The sequence below is a fragment of the Pseudonaja textilis genome, chromosome 5, assembly GCF_049901715.1.
Source record: "Pseudonaja textilis isolate UNSWEBS1 chromosome 5, rPseTex1.2, whole genome shotgun sequence".
Taxonomy (NCBI): Eukaryota; Metazoa; Chordata; class Lepidosauria; order Squamata; family Elapidae; genus Pseudonaja; species Pseudonaja textilis.
The window spans coordinates 44,587,341-44,607,734 of record NC_141994.1 but is presented as its reverse complement, the minus strand read 5'-3'; the positions used below and the strand labels follow the sequence as shown (position 1 = coordinate 44,607,734).

Here is a 20,394-nt window from a genome sequence, read left to right as displayed (position 1 = left end):
ATGTAAATATTATAAGTATTTATATAAATACTGAATTTTTTATAAAAAAGAACAGCTTTTTCCCAAAATCAGGCAAACCAGGCAGATTGAGTTGCTCACAGACTCATTCAGTGATCTATCTATCTGCCATTGGCTAGCTCAGTCTCTCAAATATGCTTGTGGTGAGTCTGCACTGAATTTGCTTGCAAGCAAACCTTCAGTCCTAAGGGAGATTCGGCTGTATTTAAAAGCAGAGCCGAAGATCTAAAGACTAGCTAGAAAGTAAGAAATCCAGCCATTTCCTGCTTCCTAGCTTATGTAAATCTCCTGGCACAGCAGAACAGATGATGGTCGGAAAAAAGAAAAATAGCAATTTAGCAGGCAAGTTTGCCTGGTAAGGAGTGGTTGGGCAGGGAGGGTTCCCACAGGCCATATGCGCGGTGCAGCCTTGTGTTTCTGCGCAGCCTGGATTAATCGCTTTGAGGGGGTGCTCTAGGGGTGAGATTTCTCTGTGGCCCACCAAAATTTTCTCATGGCCCAGCAGTGGGCCGCGGCCCACCGGTTGGCGACCACTGGCCTAAAGTGTCCTACTGGGATAAATACAAAAACCTTATGGAAATATAAGAATGATAAGAATAAAATATTAACTGAACCAGTCAAATGGTTCAACAACTTGTCAAAATATAGCTAGTATTAAATAATGCCCTATCAAACATTCCCCTTTAATCTGTGCCCCTCAAACATTCATGAACTTTGGGTGCACATTAAAAGCAACAGCATGAGACCCACTCTTCCAAGAAGAGTGACCACTAAATGAGGCAAAGAAAAATTAGTGCTACCACTAGTGCATAAGAGGGTTGTTTTAAAATGAGATGGAAAGAGAAAGGAAAATGGGGAAAGATGAAGGAGGTTTTTTCCTTCGTGCTGTCTACATATTTTTCAAGAAGTTTACTCTCTAGGAAAAAAATGCCAGAATAAAATGCCTGTTATAGGGATTAAACACTTAAAAAAATATATAGAATGATTTGCTCTATCTTCATCATAGATTTGGTGACAGAAGTTGTCTGTCTATAAATATTCAGTACCACTTCCACCTTCATGATGAGATTACTTGGGCAATATAAAGCTTACATTTCTTCCCTTATATTGAGATATAACATGATCTCCAACCACTTGTCATATTTAAAGATGCTCCTGGGACTCTTCACAAGAGCAGGGGTCCTGGCCAAATCTAATTTGAGTAATTACATTTTGCTTAACACTATCTCTCCAGCTGTGGGAAATGGTATGCTTTACTGCTTTAATCGCTGTATACTTTTCCTAGGCATGTTGCTGAATTATTGCTACATGGTTTTCATAGTTAAGGAAAGGTATGTTATAGTGAATGAAGATGTTTTCAGATTTGAGTTATGGAGACAAATGGAATATGTTTTCTTGTTTGGGTTCTGAATATATCTTTGAAGACTGAAAAATGCTGGAAACATATGCATTGATCCCATGACTACTCAAATTTTAATTCTGCATAAATATTTGCATTGCCTGGATTCATTCTTTCTCACAGTTGATTTTTAATCAGTGGTTTAATTTTGTACAGTTTTCTATTATTCTTTCCCCCTTTTTGTTTTTTTGCCATTTTGTAGGAAACTGGATGCTTTTATATATGATGCTGCTGTGCTAAACTATATGGCTGGCAGAGATGAAGGCTGCAAGCTAGTGACAATTGGCAGTGGAAAGGTCTTTGCTTCTACTGGCTACGGCATTGCCATCCAGAAGAATTCTGGCTGGAAGCGGCAAGTGGATCTTGCAATTTTACAGCTTTTTGGCGATGGTGAGTAATTTGGATAATGAAGAAAAAAAGGTATTTTACTAAGAGGGAGTAATATTACTTCATTAAACCCTCCAGTGTTTTAACCTAATAGCAAATACTATTTCAAAGATTCTGGCCCACAGCATCATATTGAATGTTTAGTTTTATAGCCATTTATTTATTTGAGAGATTTACAGTTCAACATTTCAGTGGCAATTACCAAAGCGGCTTGTAGTCATAAATATCATGAGGAGGAGTTTCAGAAATCTCAAAGACACAAAAGCTATACTTTCTAAGTTTGTATCCCAACTGTCATCCAAAGAAGTTAGGAGGGAGGATGAAATAAAATAAATATACTTTGTAACGATATGGCATATTTGACAGGAACTCCAACAAGTATTCCCAGCTTCGGCAGTACATAAATACATACATATCCATCATGTGATTCCTTTTTGGGTGAACAATGATATGCAAAGTGCAGAAAAGATGTAAGAAGCAGTAAGCATAGAACAGCATCAGCAAGCTTGGAGTAATGCTGGATTTTGGTTATACTTATGGAACACCAACAAAATGTGCAATAAAAATGTGCACTGGTATAATGTCATTATAATCAGGAGGACTATTTTGCATGTGGTGTAGATATAAATAAGATTAGTCAGATATTAAAGTTAATGATTTCTGTCACATCTTCTATTTTCCCAATTGCCAATTAGTCCCAATACATTTTAAAACAAATCCTACTTCCTCCAGTTTTTCCTCTCAATCTGTAATTAGAAAATGTTTTCAGCGCGGCATTATCCAAATGCTTGGGGTTTAGAATTTGATGAACGAGAATCTTCATTCAAACATTGCTTAGGCAGAATTGGCCAATAACGAAATATAGACTGCTTATTAATGAGCACTTTACCTGCTTCAAATCTGCCAATAGTGAAATATCTTACCACAGGGCTTTGTGTACTGTATGAGTTAAATTAGTTTGCAGCTGCTCCCCCCCATCGGCCCCATCATACATCCTTTGTATCTGGAACATATATTTGTGTGTCTTTGTAAAATATTTTCCTGATAGGCTGCTATAGAGGCAGTTGCAAGAGAGAGTTGATTTTTTAATGTATATGGAAGTGCAATGAGAAATTTAAGTGTAAATCTCTCAGTAGTATCATGTAAGATTTATAGATACACTCTGCTTTCCCAGAAAATCCTGAGTGTTATAAAGTAGCATGTTAGCAAAACTGTATTTGAAGGTTTTTTTCCCCCTGAGATGGGTCAGATGAAATGTGAGTTGGGATACATAGGCCATAGGATACAGTAACTCCAACCGAAACACCAATGCCCTTAAAAATGCACTCACTGGAATGAGAGGTTGACCTCTCTCTGAAGCAGGTGAGGAAAAGAAACTTTGTCTTTTACATAGGATAACGAATACATTAAGTGTTTGGTATGCATCATCACTTCTTTGAGTCATCCAAGTAACAAAGATGTGTTAGCAGAGGTGGAGAAAACATTGGGGTGGGGTGGGGGATATATCTAAAATAAATATACTTGGAGAGCCTGCTGGAATTTTTTTTAATTAACTCTCTATTCAATTTGTATAAAAAATGGTTACTTATAAATATTATTGGTTTCACTTTAGATTGTATAAATAATCTATTTTGACAGGGCTTATTATTTATAATATAATGCACAAACACAATAATTAAAATAACATGGTTGAACATGGTTGAACACAAAGCCTTGATACAGACATTGTGCGGATGTGTTTCCAACTTGGGAAGCAATGGTGTCACATGAGCTTAAGTGGGATGCCAAAGTTGCCTGGACCATTGCATTCTATACCAGATGAAGCTTCTGAATACTCAAATATCAAATAATTTGGGCATAAGAAACAAGATAAGAGAGGACCAGTTATTTAGAGAGGACAATTTGTCCATAGAAAATGCTACTGATATAAGCCAAAGAGCAGAAGTTGCTCACTCATAGTTGATAATTACTGCTGTAGCAATCATAGTCCATCACCTGTAATAAAGACCTATGGAATGATACCAACAGATCCAGTCAGAAATATAGTTTTGGCTCTAGCAAAGAAACCAGAATGGGGGTGGAAAGAACCACCTCAAAACAAGGCAAACTGTAGACAATAATGAAGTGGGAAGGAAGTAAACCTGCAAATTGTGTCCAACAAATGGCCAAAATGTCATAAATATAGAAAATATAATTTCATGACTGAAATATGCAAAAGTACAAAAACAATTTAAAAGATAGCATGAATCTAAAGAAGATAATTTCTTCATTGGCTTAATCAATAACAATAAATCAGTTATATAACTGTTACAGGTGCAGAGGTCAATCTAGCAGTTGATCACGGGTACAAAAAAATGACTTATATCAAATAACTCTGTCTACAAGCATATAAGGATCCAGTAGATACAATGAGTGGTTTGAATTCATTTTGAAATAAAAAAAAGAACATGTATTATGTAAAAGAGTATTATTAAATCCATGAAGCACCATAATGGTCCTAAAAACATTTTTTGCAAGTAGTTAACTGTATCAATACAATCAATATATAATTATTACAGAGAAAAATCCTCCACGGTTAACAAAAATTCCTTTTAGGAACATAACTGAGCATAAAGTTGTATTTTATAATATTATGACACTTCCAAGAATTCATCCACTACTCTTAGGAAAGATACACATACAACGCACAATATACAAGCAGTATTGAAAACAAAAACAAAAGCAGAACTGAAGCAAAAATAATTATTTGCCATAATGTAGAATAAACTTCAGATTAAGTGGATTTATTATATGATTATTGTTTGCAACTAACATAGTTTTTGAGAATTTGCCTGAACTTAAAATAATTAAACTAGTATACTCAAAGAAATTAAACTGTGAGCCAGCTGAGTGTAGTGGTTGAAATTTCAGGATAGAAACCAGGAGTGAGTTCTAATTCTGCCTTAGAATAGAATTCTTTATTGGCCAAGTGTGATTGGACGCATAAGGAAATTGTCTTTGGTGCATATGCTCTCAGTGTACATAAAGGAAAAAATACATTCATCAAGAATCATAAGATACAACATTTAGTGATAATCATAGGTTACCAAAAAGCAATGAAATCAACAAATAAAACAATATAAATTGTAAAGATACAAGCAATATGGTTATAGTCATAAGAGGGAAGAGATAGGTACTAGGAAGTGTTATTGTAATCTAGTAGTAGAGGTATAATAGTAATACAGTCTTAGTAAATAAGTTGACAATGTTGTGGGAATTAGTTGTTTAGCAGAGTAATGACATTCAAGAAAAAAATGTCCTTGTGTCTGGTTGTTCTGGTGTGCAGTGCCCTATAAGCGTCATTTTGAGGGTAGAAGTTGAAGCAATTTATGTCTAGGATGTGAGGAGTCTGTAGATATTTTCACAGCCCTCTTTTTGACTGGTACAGTATACAGGTTCTCAGTGGAAGGCAGGTTGGTAGCAACTGTTAATTATCCGTTGAAGTCTGTGTCTGTTTTGTTTGGTTGCAGAGCCAAACCAGACCATTATAGAAGTGCAGATGACAGACTCAATAATTCCTCAGTAAATTATTATCTATAAAATTAATTCATTATGAAACTATCTGGGTCACTTTGAGCTGGTCACCTTCTCTCAGCCCTAGGAAGGAGGCAATGGCAAATCACTTCTGAAAAACCTTGTCAAGAATCTCCAAGAATCAAGCATGATTGAATGAAACAAACAAACAAAAACAAAGACAGCATTGTGACATTCTGATAGAAGAAATGTCGGTACAAAGATATTTTTAAATTGAATAAATAATCTCACTTTTGGTATGCACCCAGATACATAAGTGAATGTAAATGCAATACAACACAGTCAATACATCTTTAAATGCATCTCCTTTGGGTTATATTCTGCTCTTGAAATGTTCCATCGCACCTTGCAAAATTGATGGTAGGTATTCAAGCAACAGTATTGTACATGAATGACATTCTTGTATGGATCATCATAGAAGAACACAACTACCAGGTTAAAACTGGTACTGGGAAAAGTCAGGTCCTTAAATATGAAACTTATTTATTTATTAAATTTCTATGCCACACATCCACACCCTCTAGGTGACTTACAATATCATAAAAGTTAAAAAGTGCTAAAATTAGAATAAAAAAATTAAAAGTTAAGAATCAACCTAGGAGTGAGAAACTTCTCTACTCCGCCAGCTACCCCTAATATAGTTGGGGCCCTAGGTCAAGTGGCAGAGCCAAGTTTTTAGGCTCTTCTGGAAGTCCAGGAGTGTGGGGTGGATCTCACCTCTGGTGGGAGAATATTCCAGAAGGGGGAGACCACAGCAGAAAATGCTCTTCTCCTGGACCTCACCAGCCAAATGCACCCTCCCAGAGGCTCTTACCAACCAGGAGGGCAAGGATCTAATAAACAAATAGCTGCACTAACAGCCCTGAGGACTCTGTATACCATGCAACAGAGCGACTAGGATATTCCCCCACCTTCACCTGGAACCTGAGTCTGGGGGCAGACCATTTAAATAGGCTAGGCCTCTCTGCAGAGGGGGCAGCATTGGAAAATCTCAAGGACATTGAAAATTGAACAAAAGCAAACCTTGAAGAAATACAGTATCTGAGAGATGTATTAACAAAAGATGGCATTAAACCAGACCTTTTTCCACACAAAAGGAAAAGCAATTGCAGATGTATCAAAACTGACCTGCCAAAATGAAGTTCAGAGGATCATGGGAATGGTAAATTATGTCTCAAAATGTATTCCCAATATAGTTGTCCATACCACAAATTCAAGGTCATTACTTTGCAAAGATGCCATCTGGCACTGGACTGATAAGTATATAAAGAATACTCCAAATACAGCACCTGTTATACAATGTTGATTTTTTTAAAAAAGCAAAACAGCTGCTATTAAACAAGCTATTATTCAAACAGCCAAAGAGACTAACTGAACAGTATTGAAAGTTGCATGACCAAGTTATTTTATTTATAAGGAAGGCAATATGAGGAAGGTTGTAGTTATTACCTTAAACCTGCCCATATAATAGAGAATAATAATAAATTCCTTGGAATATGGTAAGGTGTTTTTTTTTGTCCCAGGTAATAGTTGAGTCCAAGCTGACTTTTTAAAAAAATAACTTACCCCTTCTACCATTGCCCCTTTACAAATGAACACGTGCCAGTCTTATCCAGCAGGTTGCAGATTCAGCTGTGACCTCACAGACATGAATCTTTGATCACCTTTAGCTGTGTGTTCACAAATAATATTTGGCAAGTCACCATAAGCCCCCTCAGTTCATGGGAAACAGGGTATAATCTCAGAAAAGAAGCTTTGTGAGTCACAGGGATGAAGACTGCAACACATATTTGTCATTAAGAATGCTTTAAAATACCAAATAAAATTAGTTAAAAATAGAAGTCTGTATTATTCTGATTACCTCACTCACTCACTCTCTTTTTCACACGCACAAATGGATTTCATATTTCATTTTTTTCCTAACTCTTTTATAGGGGAGATGGAGGAACTAGAAGCTCTCTGGCTCACTGGGATTTGTCACAATGAGAAGAATGAGGTAATGAGTAGTCAGCTGGATATTGACAACATGGCAGGAGTCTTCTATATGTTGGGAGCAGCCATGGCCCTCAGCCTCATCACCTTCATCTGTGAACATCTCTTTTATTGGCAATTTCGCCATTGCTTCATGGGGGTCTGTTCTGGCAAGCCTGGTGTTGTCTTCTCTATTAGCAGGGTGAGTGTATTCAATCGAATACAGGGATTACAATGCAGTGGTGTATTTAGTCCAGTATAAATCTGAGGGTGACATTTGACCATTGAGCATGCATTTGAAATTGGATAGAGCTAGATCAAAGAAGTGGAAGTAAATTAAAACAAAACTATTGTCTCTATAATTAATCCTCATTAATTTAAGAACATCCTTCTTTTGAACAACTTATGAATGGCCAATGGTGTAGCACTCATGGCCTTGGAAGGCTGCATGTGGTCCTTGGGCCATAGTTTGTACACCCCTTGCCTTAAAAAAAAGAGATATCTTGATCCATTATGTTTCCGAGTATAGCTGAAGAGGTTCTTCTCCTCTTTAGCAGAACCTTTCATTCCTGCAAAGGTAATAATCAGGAGCATTGAATACAAATCACTGTACTTCCAAACAATTTTAATAGCATTTTTTTCCTCAAGGATAATACAAATGTAACATAATGGAAGAGGTGGTTGACGGCTATAACATACAAAATGCTGGACTAGATATATCATTACTTTAATCCTACTGTACATAGCTTCTTCTAATGTTCATTAAAAATGAAATATTCCTGCAAATGCTTTCACATTGCAAATTAGTTGAAACTTCGTCAAATATAATTTTGAAATAATATTTTAAACCTAAACTATTAAGTTGTAAATTCATTCAGTTTTAAAGTATATCTCGGTAGTCAAAGTTTCAATTATAAAATTATAAAGGTAATTCAAAATACTTTAAAATATCTTATTATGTAACCAGAAAAGTCAAATTCAGATATTGAACAAAAGATGGCAATGAATTTTGCTTGAGAAAGATATGTTATATACAGTGTTACAGTATGTTCTGTTTTCTTTGTCACAATTGCTGAGGAAGGACTAGAGCAAGTATGAATTTGTAGGTCACAAGCTGTGATCCAAATGAATAACAAAAACTGGGCTGAGCAGAGGGACAGGAGATTGTGCCAAGTGAACTAATACATTGTACTTGGCTTGACAGTTTCTAATTCCTAAGTGAACAAATCAGGACGGTACCCAAGAACATCTACAAAGTGTAAGGTTGGCCTCATTTAGGGTATTATAAGAAGAAGGAGCACCTTGAATCAGAATTAGAAGCTAATAGTCAAAACCATAGATCAATTACCGGTCTCACCATCCAATAAATATATGAGACAATGAAGGCATCTTGAGCTCCAGAGTAATCTTTTAGTTCATTTTAGTAGTAATATTTTGAGAGAGGTAACAAGATAATGGTAGGCAGTGACCTGCTAGACTTTATTATTCAGAAAAATAAATGAAATATGTCACATGTAAATTAAGAACAACATTCCTGGCAAGAACAACAATGTAGATATTGGAAATAAATGTATGTTTTAAGATCATTTCTAAGCAGAACTTCTGATCAACCAGAATATTTGCAACCTTGTTTAAAATAAGCAGATTGGTTAATGTAATAAAAATGGCCAGACTCATTGAAATGTACTGAAAGGGAAAGAAAACATCTCTCTTTTTGATAACTTTCACCAAGTGTCAGTCTTCTCTGTTTGGGGAAGATAGTTAGGAGGGTGACAGAGATTTAGCTCTACAATATCATGGAGGAAACATATTATCTAGATCCCTTTCAATCAGGATTCAGGGCTGAACATGAGACCAAGCAATAATGTTCATTCTAGCAGACAATATTTATTGGGAAATGAATGGGGGGTACTAATACCTTTCTAGTCCTCATAGATCTCTCAACAGAATTAAATACTCTCAACCATGGTATTATTCGGGCTATCTGCAAAGATTACAAGTCGAAGACACCTTTTACAAAGGTTTTACTCCTACTCAAGTGGGCAGTTCTGGTTCATAGCCACAGGCAAATAGTGGTCAAGTTGGTTGCTTGATGGCTTTCATGTGGCATGACATTGGAGCTTGATTTCCTCACCCACATTATTTAACATCTATATGAAATTTCTAAGAGAGGTAATCGAATAGTGGTATCCAATCCAAAACAAATTTTTGAGGTCTTAAACTGATGCTTGAAGGCTGTCAAAAACTGGATAAGATGAAACAAATTCAAATTAATTCCTGCCAAACAGAGTTACTGCCGGTCAATTGACATTATCAGTAACATCAGCCCTTGATAGAGTTGCATTACCCTGGAGATAATCTATGATTTGTTTCCTGCTACAGCAGCAGCTAGAAGTTGTGTCCTTGGTTGGTGTGCCAAGTATTTATGTATGTATGTATGTATGTATGTATGTATGTATGTATGTAGATATGTAGGTAGATAGGTAGGTAGGTATGCGTTTATCAAAATAATAGAGCAGTCTATCTCACAAAACATGACTCTGGACAGAATACAAGCTTAATGACAATAAAAAATAAAACATTTAAACAGGAATAAAAAATAAATCCCTATATTGAGAGGAAAAAAGCAGTCGCTTGACATCAGACAGCCAACTTGCAAGCTCACCATGGCATCCCCAAGGCTTATGGAAGAACCATATTTTAATGATGTTCCAGAGGGCTAGCAGGGATGGTGCTAACCTCACCTCAGGGGGAATGATTTTCAGAAGGTGGGAGCCATAGCAAAAAAAGCAACCTGAATTGGACCCTGAATCAAACTAGTTGTCAGGGCTCCAACAAATCCACCCTCATTCAAATAAAAAATCTCTAGCCACATCTCAGAGAAAAGAAAATTGATTTATTAGAAATGGCCATGTTGGTGATTAGCTGGGTGATGATGATACTAAATCACATCATACATTTCCCCCTTGACCCTGGTCTTTCCCCCACCCCCTGGATGTGACTTCTCCAATGGAACACATTCATCTCCAAGAGTCATCCATCATGCTCTCCAATAACCTTCTTACGCTTCGACAACTTTGGGCTGCCGGGGTGATTATCTAGGCATTTCAGGAATACCCTATTTTTCCTCACTCCCTCTTTCTGGCAGCTAAAAAGACCAAAGGAGTATCTTTTTAGTTGACACTAGTAGCCAGTGCAGGTCATGGACATAGGTGTAATGTGCACCACCCTAGGGACATACATAATGTCTGCATAGCTGCACTCTGCACTAGCTGAAGCTTTTAGATGCTCTTCAAGGATAGACTAAGGCAGAGTGTTTTATAATCTATTCCAGATGTGACCAAAGCATGAGTAACTGAGTTGTAAAGTTTTATAGTTCAGGAAGGGGCACAACTGGCAGACACAGCTGTTCAAAGGATATCTTATACATGACTGCTACCTGCCAAAGACAGTAAAGTTCCAGCTCCAGAAGGCTCCAAAATTTAGTGACACTTAATCTTCAGGGTTCAGCTGAAGCCTGTTGTTACTTATCTGGATCCCACAGTCTCCAAACACTGAGACATTAACATCATTGCTTAGCTGGGCAGAAGTAGAGGATATATAACTGTAAATCATCAACATACAGATATATGGCCTTTCCTTGCTTAAGAAGCCTTGATGACAATGTCTAAAATTTTTGATCATTTCACAACTTGTCTACTGCAATATCCTGAAATTGAAACTAACTTGTAAGCTACTGTACATCTGGGGCAAATACCATCTTGGATTAGTCAAGTCAATCTGTTTATTTCTAATCCTAAGGTCAGTTGATTTTTGGACTCAATAATTTATAAAGTCTTATACAGTGTGCTGTAGTACAGGGACACACCAGAGACTCCTTTTCAAGTTTGATTCTGTCCATCCAGCCCAAAGATTAAGAGAAGGCCTGCTAAGCCACCCACTTCATGTGAATAACATAGTGTGGGATCACCTCTTGGGTGATCCTCTCTCCTCACAATATACTGTCCCTGTATCTCAGTTTGGTGCAACCCTTCATACATTTTTGAAGGTCTTTAAAAGCCAATTTATTCCAATGAGCTTTTGATTTATAGATTGATTCTGGTTGGCTTTCCAGTTTTATATTAAGTATTGGTGTTTTTCTTGTCTTGTTCTTTTACTCCTGTGTTTATTTTTGTACCTTAACCAGAATAATTTTGATTGATGCTCTTTAGCAAAACTTGTAAATAAAAAAATAGATTCCCAAATAAAAAGGAACTAAAATCACAAGTAGGGGTTAAAAGTGAAAGAATGGTTGTAGTAGTGGCAAAAGAATTAATGATCTGAATCAATGTATACAAATGCAAGTGGTCCTTCTCTCTGGAGGCCGAATGAGAACTACTTCATGTAGTATGTTGCCCAATTGAAAGTGATACAGCAAGGAATCTTGAAAGATAAAATCTTATTTACCAAAAGACATTTTTTCAACTTCCAATTCTGTAGCTTCTTTGCATTTCTGTTAACCCTTTTCCCCCCCTTTTTCCCATTTCAGGGTATATACAGCTGCATCCATGGAGTGGCTATTGAAGACCACCATTCTTCTATGAATTCTCCCACTGCCACCATGAACAATACCCATTCTAATATTTTGCGTCTGCTCCGAACAGCAAAGAACATGGCTAACCTTTCAGGTGTCAATGGATCACCACAAAGTGCCCTGGATTTCATCCGTCGTGAATCATCTGTTTATGATATCTCTGAACATCGCCGTAGCTTCACCCACTCTGATTGCAAGTCTTATAATAACCCCCCTTGTGAGGAGAATCTTTTCAGTGATTATATTAGTGAGGTAGAAAGGACTTTCGGCAATCTACAACTGAAAGAAAGTAATGTTTATCAAGACCATTATCATCATCATCATCGCCCCCATAGCATTGGTAGTGCCAGTTCTATTGATGGACTATATGACTGTGATAATCCACCCTTCTCTTCTCAGTCTCGATCCCTCAGTAAAAAGCCACTAGATATTGGTTTACCACCATCCAAGCATGGCCAGTTAGGTGACCTTTATGGCAAGCTGTCATTCAAGAGTGATCGATATAGTGGAGGAGGAGGGGCACATGATGATTTAATCCGTTCAGATGTTTCAGACATATCCACTCATACGGTAACATATGGCAACATTGAAGGCAATGCAGCAAAGCGGAGAAAACAGCAATATAAAGATAGCTTAAAGAAACGCCCAGCCTCAGCTAAATCACGGAGAGAATTTGATGAGATTGAACTGGCCTATCGACGGCGTCCCCGTTCCCCTGATCACAAACGCTACTTTAGAGACAAGGAAGGGCTAAGGGATTTCTATTTGGACCAATTCCGGGCTAAGGAAAACTCACCACATTGGGAACACGTAGATCTGACAGATATCTATAAAGAACGGGGAGATGACTTTAAGCGTGACACTCTAGGGGGAACAGGGACGTGTACAAATAGGACCCATCACAAACATGGGTCAGGGGAATTTGGAGTAAACAATGAGCACAAGCACAGTGTTGTGAGTGGAGTACCAGTGCCATGGGAAAAAAACCTTACCAATCTTGATTGGGAGGAACGGCCAGGGTCTAATTATTGCCGCAGTTGCCCATCTAAACTGCATAACTACACCCCAGCTGTGGTGGGGCAGAACTCCACCCGTCAGCCGTGCATCCGGTGTGAAGCTTGCAAGAAGGCAGGCAACCTCTATGATATTAGTGAGGACAACTCCCTTCAAGAGCTGGATCAGCCATCTGCTCCTGTGCCAGTGGCAACCAGCACCTCCACCACCAAGTACCCTCAGAGCCCTTCCAACTCTGCCTCCAAGGTGCAGAAAAAGAATCGCAACAAGCTCCGCCGGCAGCACTCCTATGACACATTTGTGGATCTGCAGAAGGAAGAAGCAGCCCTGGCCCCACGCAGTGTGAGCTTAAAGGACAAAGGCCGCTTTTTGGAGGGAAGCCCTTATGCTCATATGTTTGAAATGCCAGCAAGCGAGTCCACTTTTGCCAACAACAAGTCCTCACTGCCTGCCACCAGCCACCACCACCACAACAATCCTGGCATTAGTGGTGGTTATATGCTAAGCAAGTCTCTCTACCCCGATCGGGTCACTCAAAACCCTTTCATCCCCACTTTTGGGGATGACCAGTGCTTGCTCCATGGCAGCAAATCCTATTTCTTCAGGCAGCCTGTGGTGGCAGGAGGGCCCAAGGCCAGGCCAGACTTCCGAGCCATTGTCACCACCAACAAGCCAGTGGTCTCAGCTCTTCATGGAGCTGTGCCGGCCCGTTTCCAGAAGGACATCTGTATAGGGAACCAGTCCAACCCCTGTGTGCCTAACAACAAAAACCCCAGGGCTTTCAATGGCTCTAGCAATGGGCATGTTTATGAGAAACTCTCTAGTATTGAATCTGATGTCTGAGTGATGGGGAAAAAAGCATGGGAGAGGATGGTGCAGGGAATGCAAAGCTTGGGAGGGGCAAGTGGTGGGTTTAGTCCTAGCTCCCATTTGCTGCTCTTCGGCTACTGTTTCTTTCCTTTAAAAAAAAAAAAAAGTGGAATATTGGAGTTCTGCTTAGGCAGAGCCGATGAGAAGTGCCACTTCTTTCTTTCCCCACACCTGAACTCCTAATTATCTCTTTTCATTTCCCTACTCACATTTCCATTCCTGACCATCACATGTCAGAGCTTACTAGCTTAGCTTGTGTTTTCACAGTTGGAAAGACAGGGCATGGATCAGGTGAGGTCAGCACATGGGTAGAGGCCATACCCCAATACAGAATTGGGGGTTTCTTAGCAGCAAACAGGGATGGTTAGTATTGATATGAAGATACCACGTAAGGCAAAGAGCAGAGGAAAGAAAGATTAGTTCTTTTTACATTTGTACTTTTTTTAAAAAAAATGTGAGATACAACTAATGTGGAATTTATTTAATGAAATACATTCAGTTCTTTTATAAAGACTTTAGGGAAAGGGTAAAAATTGAAGTTGCATAGATACATCCTGGAATACAGTTTATCTTGTGGAAGAAGGAGGTGTGGAGATCTGCTTGGAAGTTCAGTTATGGCAGCCCAGCAAGGCCATTTCTGAAGGATGGGCTGAAATTACAGAAGCTAGGACAAGTGAGAACAGGAAACTCTTACCAAGGGTCTTGAGAAAATTAAAAGGTGGGATCCCAGGGTGGGGAATCTGTCTGATTTTCTCTTCTCATGAAAATCATTGTTAATTTTGAAACCATAAACTTTTGGGTGTGAATTGATTTGTGCACAGCTCTCTTAAATAATTATTTACATCAAATACAGACAACAAGAATAAAACCAATGTAACATCACTGAAGTATTTTTCTTACACACCCCAGCAGAACAAGCCTCTACGATGTGGATGAATAAGAAGGCTGAACAATTAGAAAAGGAGGCTGGCAGCTCCACAAACCCCACTGTTCTTTTGATGAATTAAGTGTGGAAGGGAGATTTCTCAACTGCCATGTCCTTGCTTCTCTTGCAAAAGGACATTTTGAGAGACTACCAAAAAAAAAAAAAAAAAGGCTTTCTCTGCTGTTGGAGTTGAGTAGAAAGTGCAAGTAGAAGGTGGTGCTGCTGGTGGGGATAATAGGACCAGCACAACTCATACCATGTGTATATGTATATTTATTGAATATATACTTATATTTGATAACTATAGTGTTGTGGAACCATGGCTTGTCTTCCACAGGGCATGAGGAGATGAAATACCAGTTCCCACAGTTGCTGTAGTGGGGATCAGAAAGCAGAGGTAGCAAGAAGCAAGAAAGTTAAGAGCGGCCAGGTGATGCTAAACAGGAAAAGTAGTTTATTTAGCAGCATTATAATTGTTCTGGACCTCTTCTCGGTGTAATGCAGTATTGCTTGCAGCAGTTTTTCTCTCTCAAGGAGGAATAATTGAAAATGTGAGTAAAACTACTTATAGTCAAAGTGAGATTGTTTCATTTACATCAGGAACCCTCAGGTAAGAGCAACAGGCTAACTGTTGCCTCCCAAATATGTGGCAAAACATCTCACTTTTTCCTGGGTCTGTTGATCTGCTTTCCTAACAAAACAAGAGGGCAGAAGTACCTCTTCTGAAAATTGAACTGAATAAATGCAGAGGCAGAAGCACTGAACTCTGGAAGCAGCTATTCTTTTTGAGCCACATTTCTTGCAACTGATTCTCCTTTCATGTCCTTTCATCCACACCCCATTGGGCTTTATATTTTTTTAATATATTTGCTGCATTGAAGCCATTGGAAGGCATTGTTTTTTTGGTAGAGAGGGTAAATATGGGCTTGAACTTTATTAGGTTATGGAAGGAGTGATGTCTGGAAGAGCAGAATGCCTTTTACAATCCCTCTCAAAAAAGCTACTTTCCTAGCAGTCTGCAGCACACAAAGTAACTGATGAATCCTTTAACAAAGGGCACTTGGGAAGGCATTCATCTCATTTGTAAATTGATATTTTTTTTTCTATTGCATTTTTGTATAAAATTAGTGCTTCTCTTGTGAATATTCAGATTTTGAGAGGATATGGGTTTTTAATTGTTGCATTTTCCCCTATAGTTTTCAGTCTTTGTATATGGAAGTAGCTTTATGTTGGCCCGTACCATTACAAATGGGAAATAATAAGAGAAAACTGCATGTATTGAATACCTCTTTCTAAATCACACTTGTCACATTTTTCCTCATGTTTAGAAAACGGCAATGAATCATCTTAAACCTCACTAGCAAGGCTTTCGTGTTCCTTGCTGGATTATAAACTCATACCCTTTGTCTGGAATCCGGGCTCGGAAGCATTGTGCTTTTTTTCTTCAGATGGAGTAAATTCATTTTGAATGTTCAGTTTAAATCACACCCAGATTACAGGAACTTCTCCAAAGTTATATTAGCTTGGAAAGCTTGAGACTGGGAAATCTCTCAATTAACATTTAGTACTTAAAATTTATTAAACAGCTGGGTTTGGTCCTAGTGATGAGCCTGCCTCTGGGTAGCTCCCTTTCTCAGCTGAAACAAAAAATATTAGTATTGTAGTACTTCAGGAAAAAAGTTCACTAAAAATCAAGCTAAAAAGATATTAACTGAACTCTCAGAATGATTTTAGATGCATATTTGGGGTATAGGTTTACTCTGGTTTTAATTTTCTTGCAATCTGGCTCAGTTTGAATGTTAAATTCACATGTTTACACTATAGCTAAGATTTAATAATATTAAATTACCAGTGTTAATTTGCGTGCACAGAGCATGAAACATGTCTGCTTAAAGATGAGTAGAAATGTTGGAGAACTTTCAATAACAGTTAATAAGCAGGTATTGTGTCTACTGCTTTAATATAAGAAATTAGCCTCTTGATCTCTCCATCTATCTTGAACATCTTATTTGTCTTTATATTGAAATTTGACCAAGAACAAAGTTGGTTCGACCACATACATAAGTTATGTTTTAAATATTATTATGGATATTATTTCACAAACAATATCAAATATGAACATGATGGAAAAATTGAGCTGCAGGTGCTGTTTATGGAGACAGTAATGTTGGTTATTTAACTTGCCAAAAATACATGAAACTTTGTATAATACACACACACAATTGTATGTTCATCATTTAAGAAATTCAGTTTCCTCCTCCTACTTAGAAAAATGGGATGTGTTCGCCAGTTTTCTCATTGCATAAATTTGATTTCTCCCGTGAACTAAGATTCATTGTCTTCTGCTTGGGTGAGTGGTTCTGCACCTGAACATACATAACTGACATTTTTGTTATTCAGATGCTTTAGGATAATGTATTGAAATACTTACTTAATACTAATTCTAGAGCCATGACAGTACATATGTTGTAAATGGAGGGGTGGGGGGATAAGGAATGTGAAGATGTTTTTCTTTTTTAAAAAATGGCAGATTTTCCAAGCTATTTAACTGAGTATGGCATGCTGCCAGACCACTTATTCTGGCATTCTATAACAGATCTGATACAATGTGTGCCAGTGTAGCAATACACCATCTTATGTTATATCTTGCCATAATGTGTGGTGCTTCAGGAATATGGTGAGTGGGATATTTTGTTTGTCACCAAAAACATCAGAGAAAATGTGTTGCCTTGTTTCAGTGCTAATCTATTGGTTTTAAAACTTTTCTTAAAATTGTCTTCTAATAGGTAAATCTGTATTTCTTCTACTTGCAAAAATCCAACATAATTTCAATTTGGACTCAAATGATTTTTTTTTTAATACTGCTCATGGCAGGGAGGGGGAAGGATGAGGAAAACCCCAGATTTCTTCATTTAAATCTGCAAAATATTCCAGGACTTCTAAATGAAGCCATTAATGTGATACTGATAAACTGATTACTTTCATTTTCTTTAAGCTTTATTATATAGAAACTAGAACAGGCATATATGAGTTCCTTTACATCGTTTAGTATAGCATTCTTGCCAGAAAGTGTGTTGTTTATGTCTGTTTCCCATCTGCTGCAAAATGGGACTTCTGTTGGTTTCAGCCCATTTTGTCCACTGGATGAACAGGAGCTCAGGTTCCTGACATCAAAAGAAGAGGGAAATAAACTTTTCTTACCTGCTTTGATGTCCTCTCTTGTAAGTGCTTCCCTGAAATTGAACATACTAGGTTTGTCCAAGTGATCATGTCTATTGTCCTGCTGGACACTGCTCCAATATAAAGAACATATTAATGGGACACTAGACTTGTCCCTCAAGGGCTTATTTCCCATTTGTAGCCAAATAGGCTTTTAAGCCATAATTCCCGTTCTTAATATTCCTTACATCCTCACCACTGGAAAGGTTGGTTGGGGTTATAATCACCAGTTAGAGATCCAGCTTCATTTCCATGGAACCTATCAAACTAAACCTCAAACAAAGCTCAAGCATCTCATAAGCAGTAATTCTGAAGCCACTTTCTAGGTTTTAAATGTTCCTGCGTTATACTGCTGTACAATAATATGGTTTATTATATTATCCTATAGACTATATGCATACATCTTTATAAAATGGAGATATGATTTATTAGTAAGTCCACTAAATGTCAAAACTTAATAGAAGATGAAATGTCAATTTGTACAACCAGAACAACCAGACTAATAGCCAATGGAGGCAAGGGCAATTCCTCTTCTAAATGAGGTATATTTTAGACTTGTTTCCTGAAATTCTTGAAGAATACAAAGATCAACATTTGAATTAAATTGATAAACTTCAGAGCAACAAAGAGCAACCTTTGTTGCTCTTTTTCATGATAAATTATTGAGCTGAATGGATCCAGAGAGTGGTTTGTATGTGACAAAACTGATGTGTATGCTAACTTAACCCATATTTACCATATCACTACAAAGTTATTCAAAATAAATTATTGCTCATGAAATTTTTTTACCATAGGCCAATTTAAATTTGGATCCAAACAGTCAAGGCAGTATGACAAATTGATAATTTGAACTGTTCAAAAGAAAAAATGCTGATATAAGTAAATTATTACATAATTCATTTAACTTACGACATATGCTAGGTTAAATTCTTTGAACACCCAACCATACCGTCATTATAAGCTCTGGTACAGATGAAAATAATTGAATTTAAAACGTTTGTCTCAAAAACCCCTGAGTATGCATGGGCACATTCCAAACATAAAATTCACTATTTTTCTTGATTCGTTTCAATTCAATTTTTTTTTCAAAGCAGAAACAATGCAACATTTCTTAACATTGTTACTAATGTTATGTATTCATGTTGTGCCATATATATCATCCGCTTATTTAACTGCGGTTATATGTAGATATAAATGTACATATGTATAGAGGCTTATTATAGCATTATATTCAGGTTGGGGGAAGAGGGTAGTTTTTTATATGTACAGTATTTCCTTATTAAGCAAAGGCATGGGGCAGGGGAAGGGGAGTTGACTTTTGAGTTGTGGTTTTCCTTGATCTGTGGTGTTTGAAGTTGTTTCAGTGATTGCTTTTGCCAGTTTGGGAAATTTATCTGGATGTTCTATATGTGTGCTAAGAAAGGGACTCATGTTAGGGGAGGTTGGGGCTAGTGTTGGGAGGGGAGGAAAGGGTGTTAATAGTTTCCTTAATTAGAACATGTATCGATTGCTAGAGACTATAAGTTTGAGATGATATATTTGAAACACCAGAAAAGCTCCTACTTCAGGACCATCTACTCTTCTTCTTCTTCTTCTCCCCAACATCATGATTGTTTCTCTTTTCCTTGTTCTGGGCTGTTAGTAGCAGTCACTATCTCAAGACCTCTGGGTTTTTAATTCATGGTCTCTATCTCTTGTTCGTCCCCCGAGAGGTTTCCTGTTTTAATAAGCTCCTTTTGTTCACCAGGGATAAAATTCTGGATCAATTTAACATCTATCTTAGCAGCTCTCTTCTCAAGTTCAGATACTCCCATACTCTCTTCAAAATCTTTAGAATCTTTGCTGTCCTTCATCTCTTTCCCCCACCCACCCTCATCTTTGGTAGCTACGTTCACTCAAACATATGTGTGTTTGTGAAACACACACATTCAAATCACAGAAATGAGAAAACACAGTGAGAATGTAGAGTGGAAGATTGGAATTGGACTGGACCTTTGAATCCTTGCTCAATTTGAGGTTTCTATATGCCCTGGGATTGTGCATTATTGTTCAATATACAATACAGGACTGTTACAGGACTGTTGTATACAACCATGATTGTAACCTTACTTTTTTTTTTTCACTATCATCATTACTCATAATATACCAATATCTACTTCCTTGAAGTTTATTGCTATCTGTGTTAAGATAATAGCCAAAGTTATAATTCAGCTAGTTAGATAATGGCACAAACAAACACTAATATGTTTAACATGACTGTGATAAATACTTGAAATTATTATAAAATTAAGGCATGAACAAGTAGAAAGATTATTTCTTATTGTGTATCTTTCTTTTTTTGGTAAAATGTCAGTTGATCAATAATTTGAGATCAGGGCTTCTTATATTGCCTGAGAAAAAGTATAGGATTGTCTCTTCGTCATCATTCCATTCATGGTTAAAAGT

At 37.4% G+C, this 20,394-nt stretch overlaps 1 protein-coding gene across 1 annotated transcript in view; it reads left to right on the top strand.

Moving 5' to 3' along the window:
• LOC113434312 (glutamate receptor ionotropic, NMDA 2B) overlaps positions 1-14,207 on the top strand; it is a 103,270-nt gene extending 89,063 nt beyond the window's left edge. The window contains exons 10-12 of the mRNA XM_087935521.1: positions 1,620-1,807; positions 7,312-7,550; positions 11,877-14,207. Coding sequence (XP_087791647.1) covers positions 1,620-1,807; positions 7,312-7,550; positions 11,877-13,778 — 2,329 coding nt within the window. The 3' untranslated portion in view covers positions 13,779-14,207. The remainder of the gene's footprint in view (positions 1-1,619; positions 1,808-7,311; positions 7,551-11,876) is intronic.
• The last annotated feature ends 6,187 nt before the right edge of the window (positions 14,208-20,394 follow it).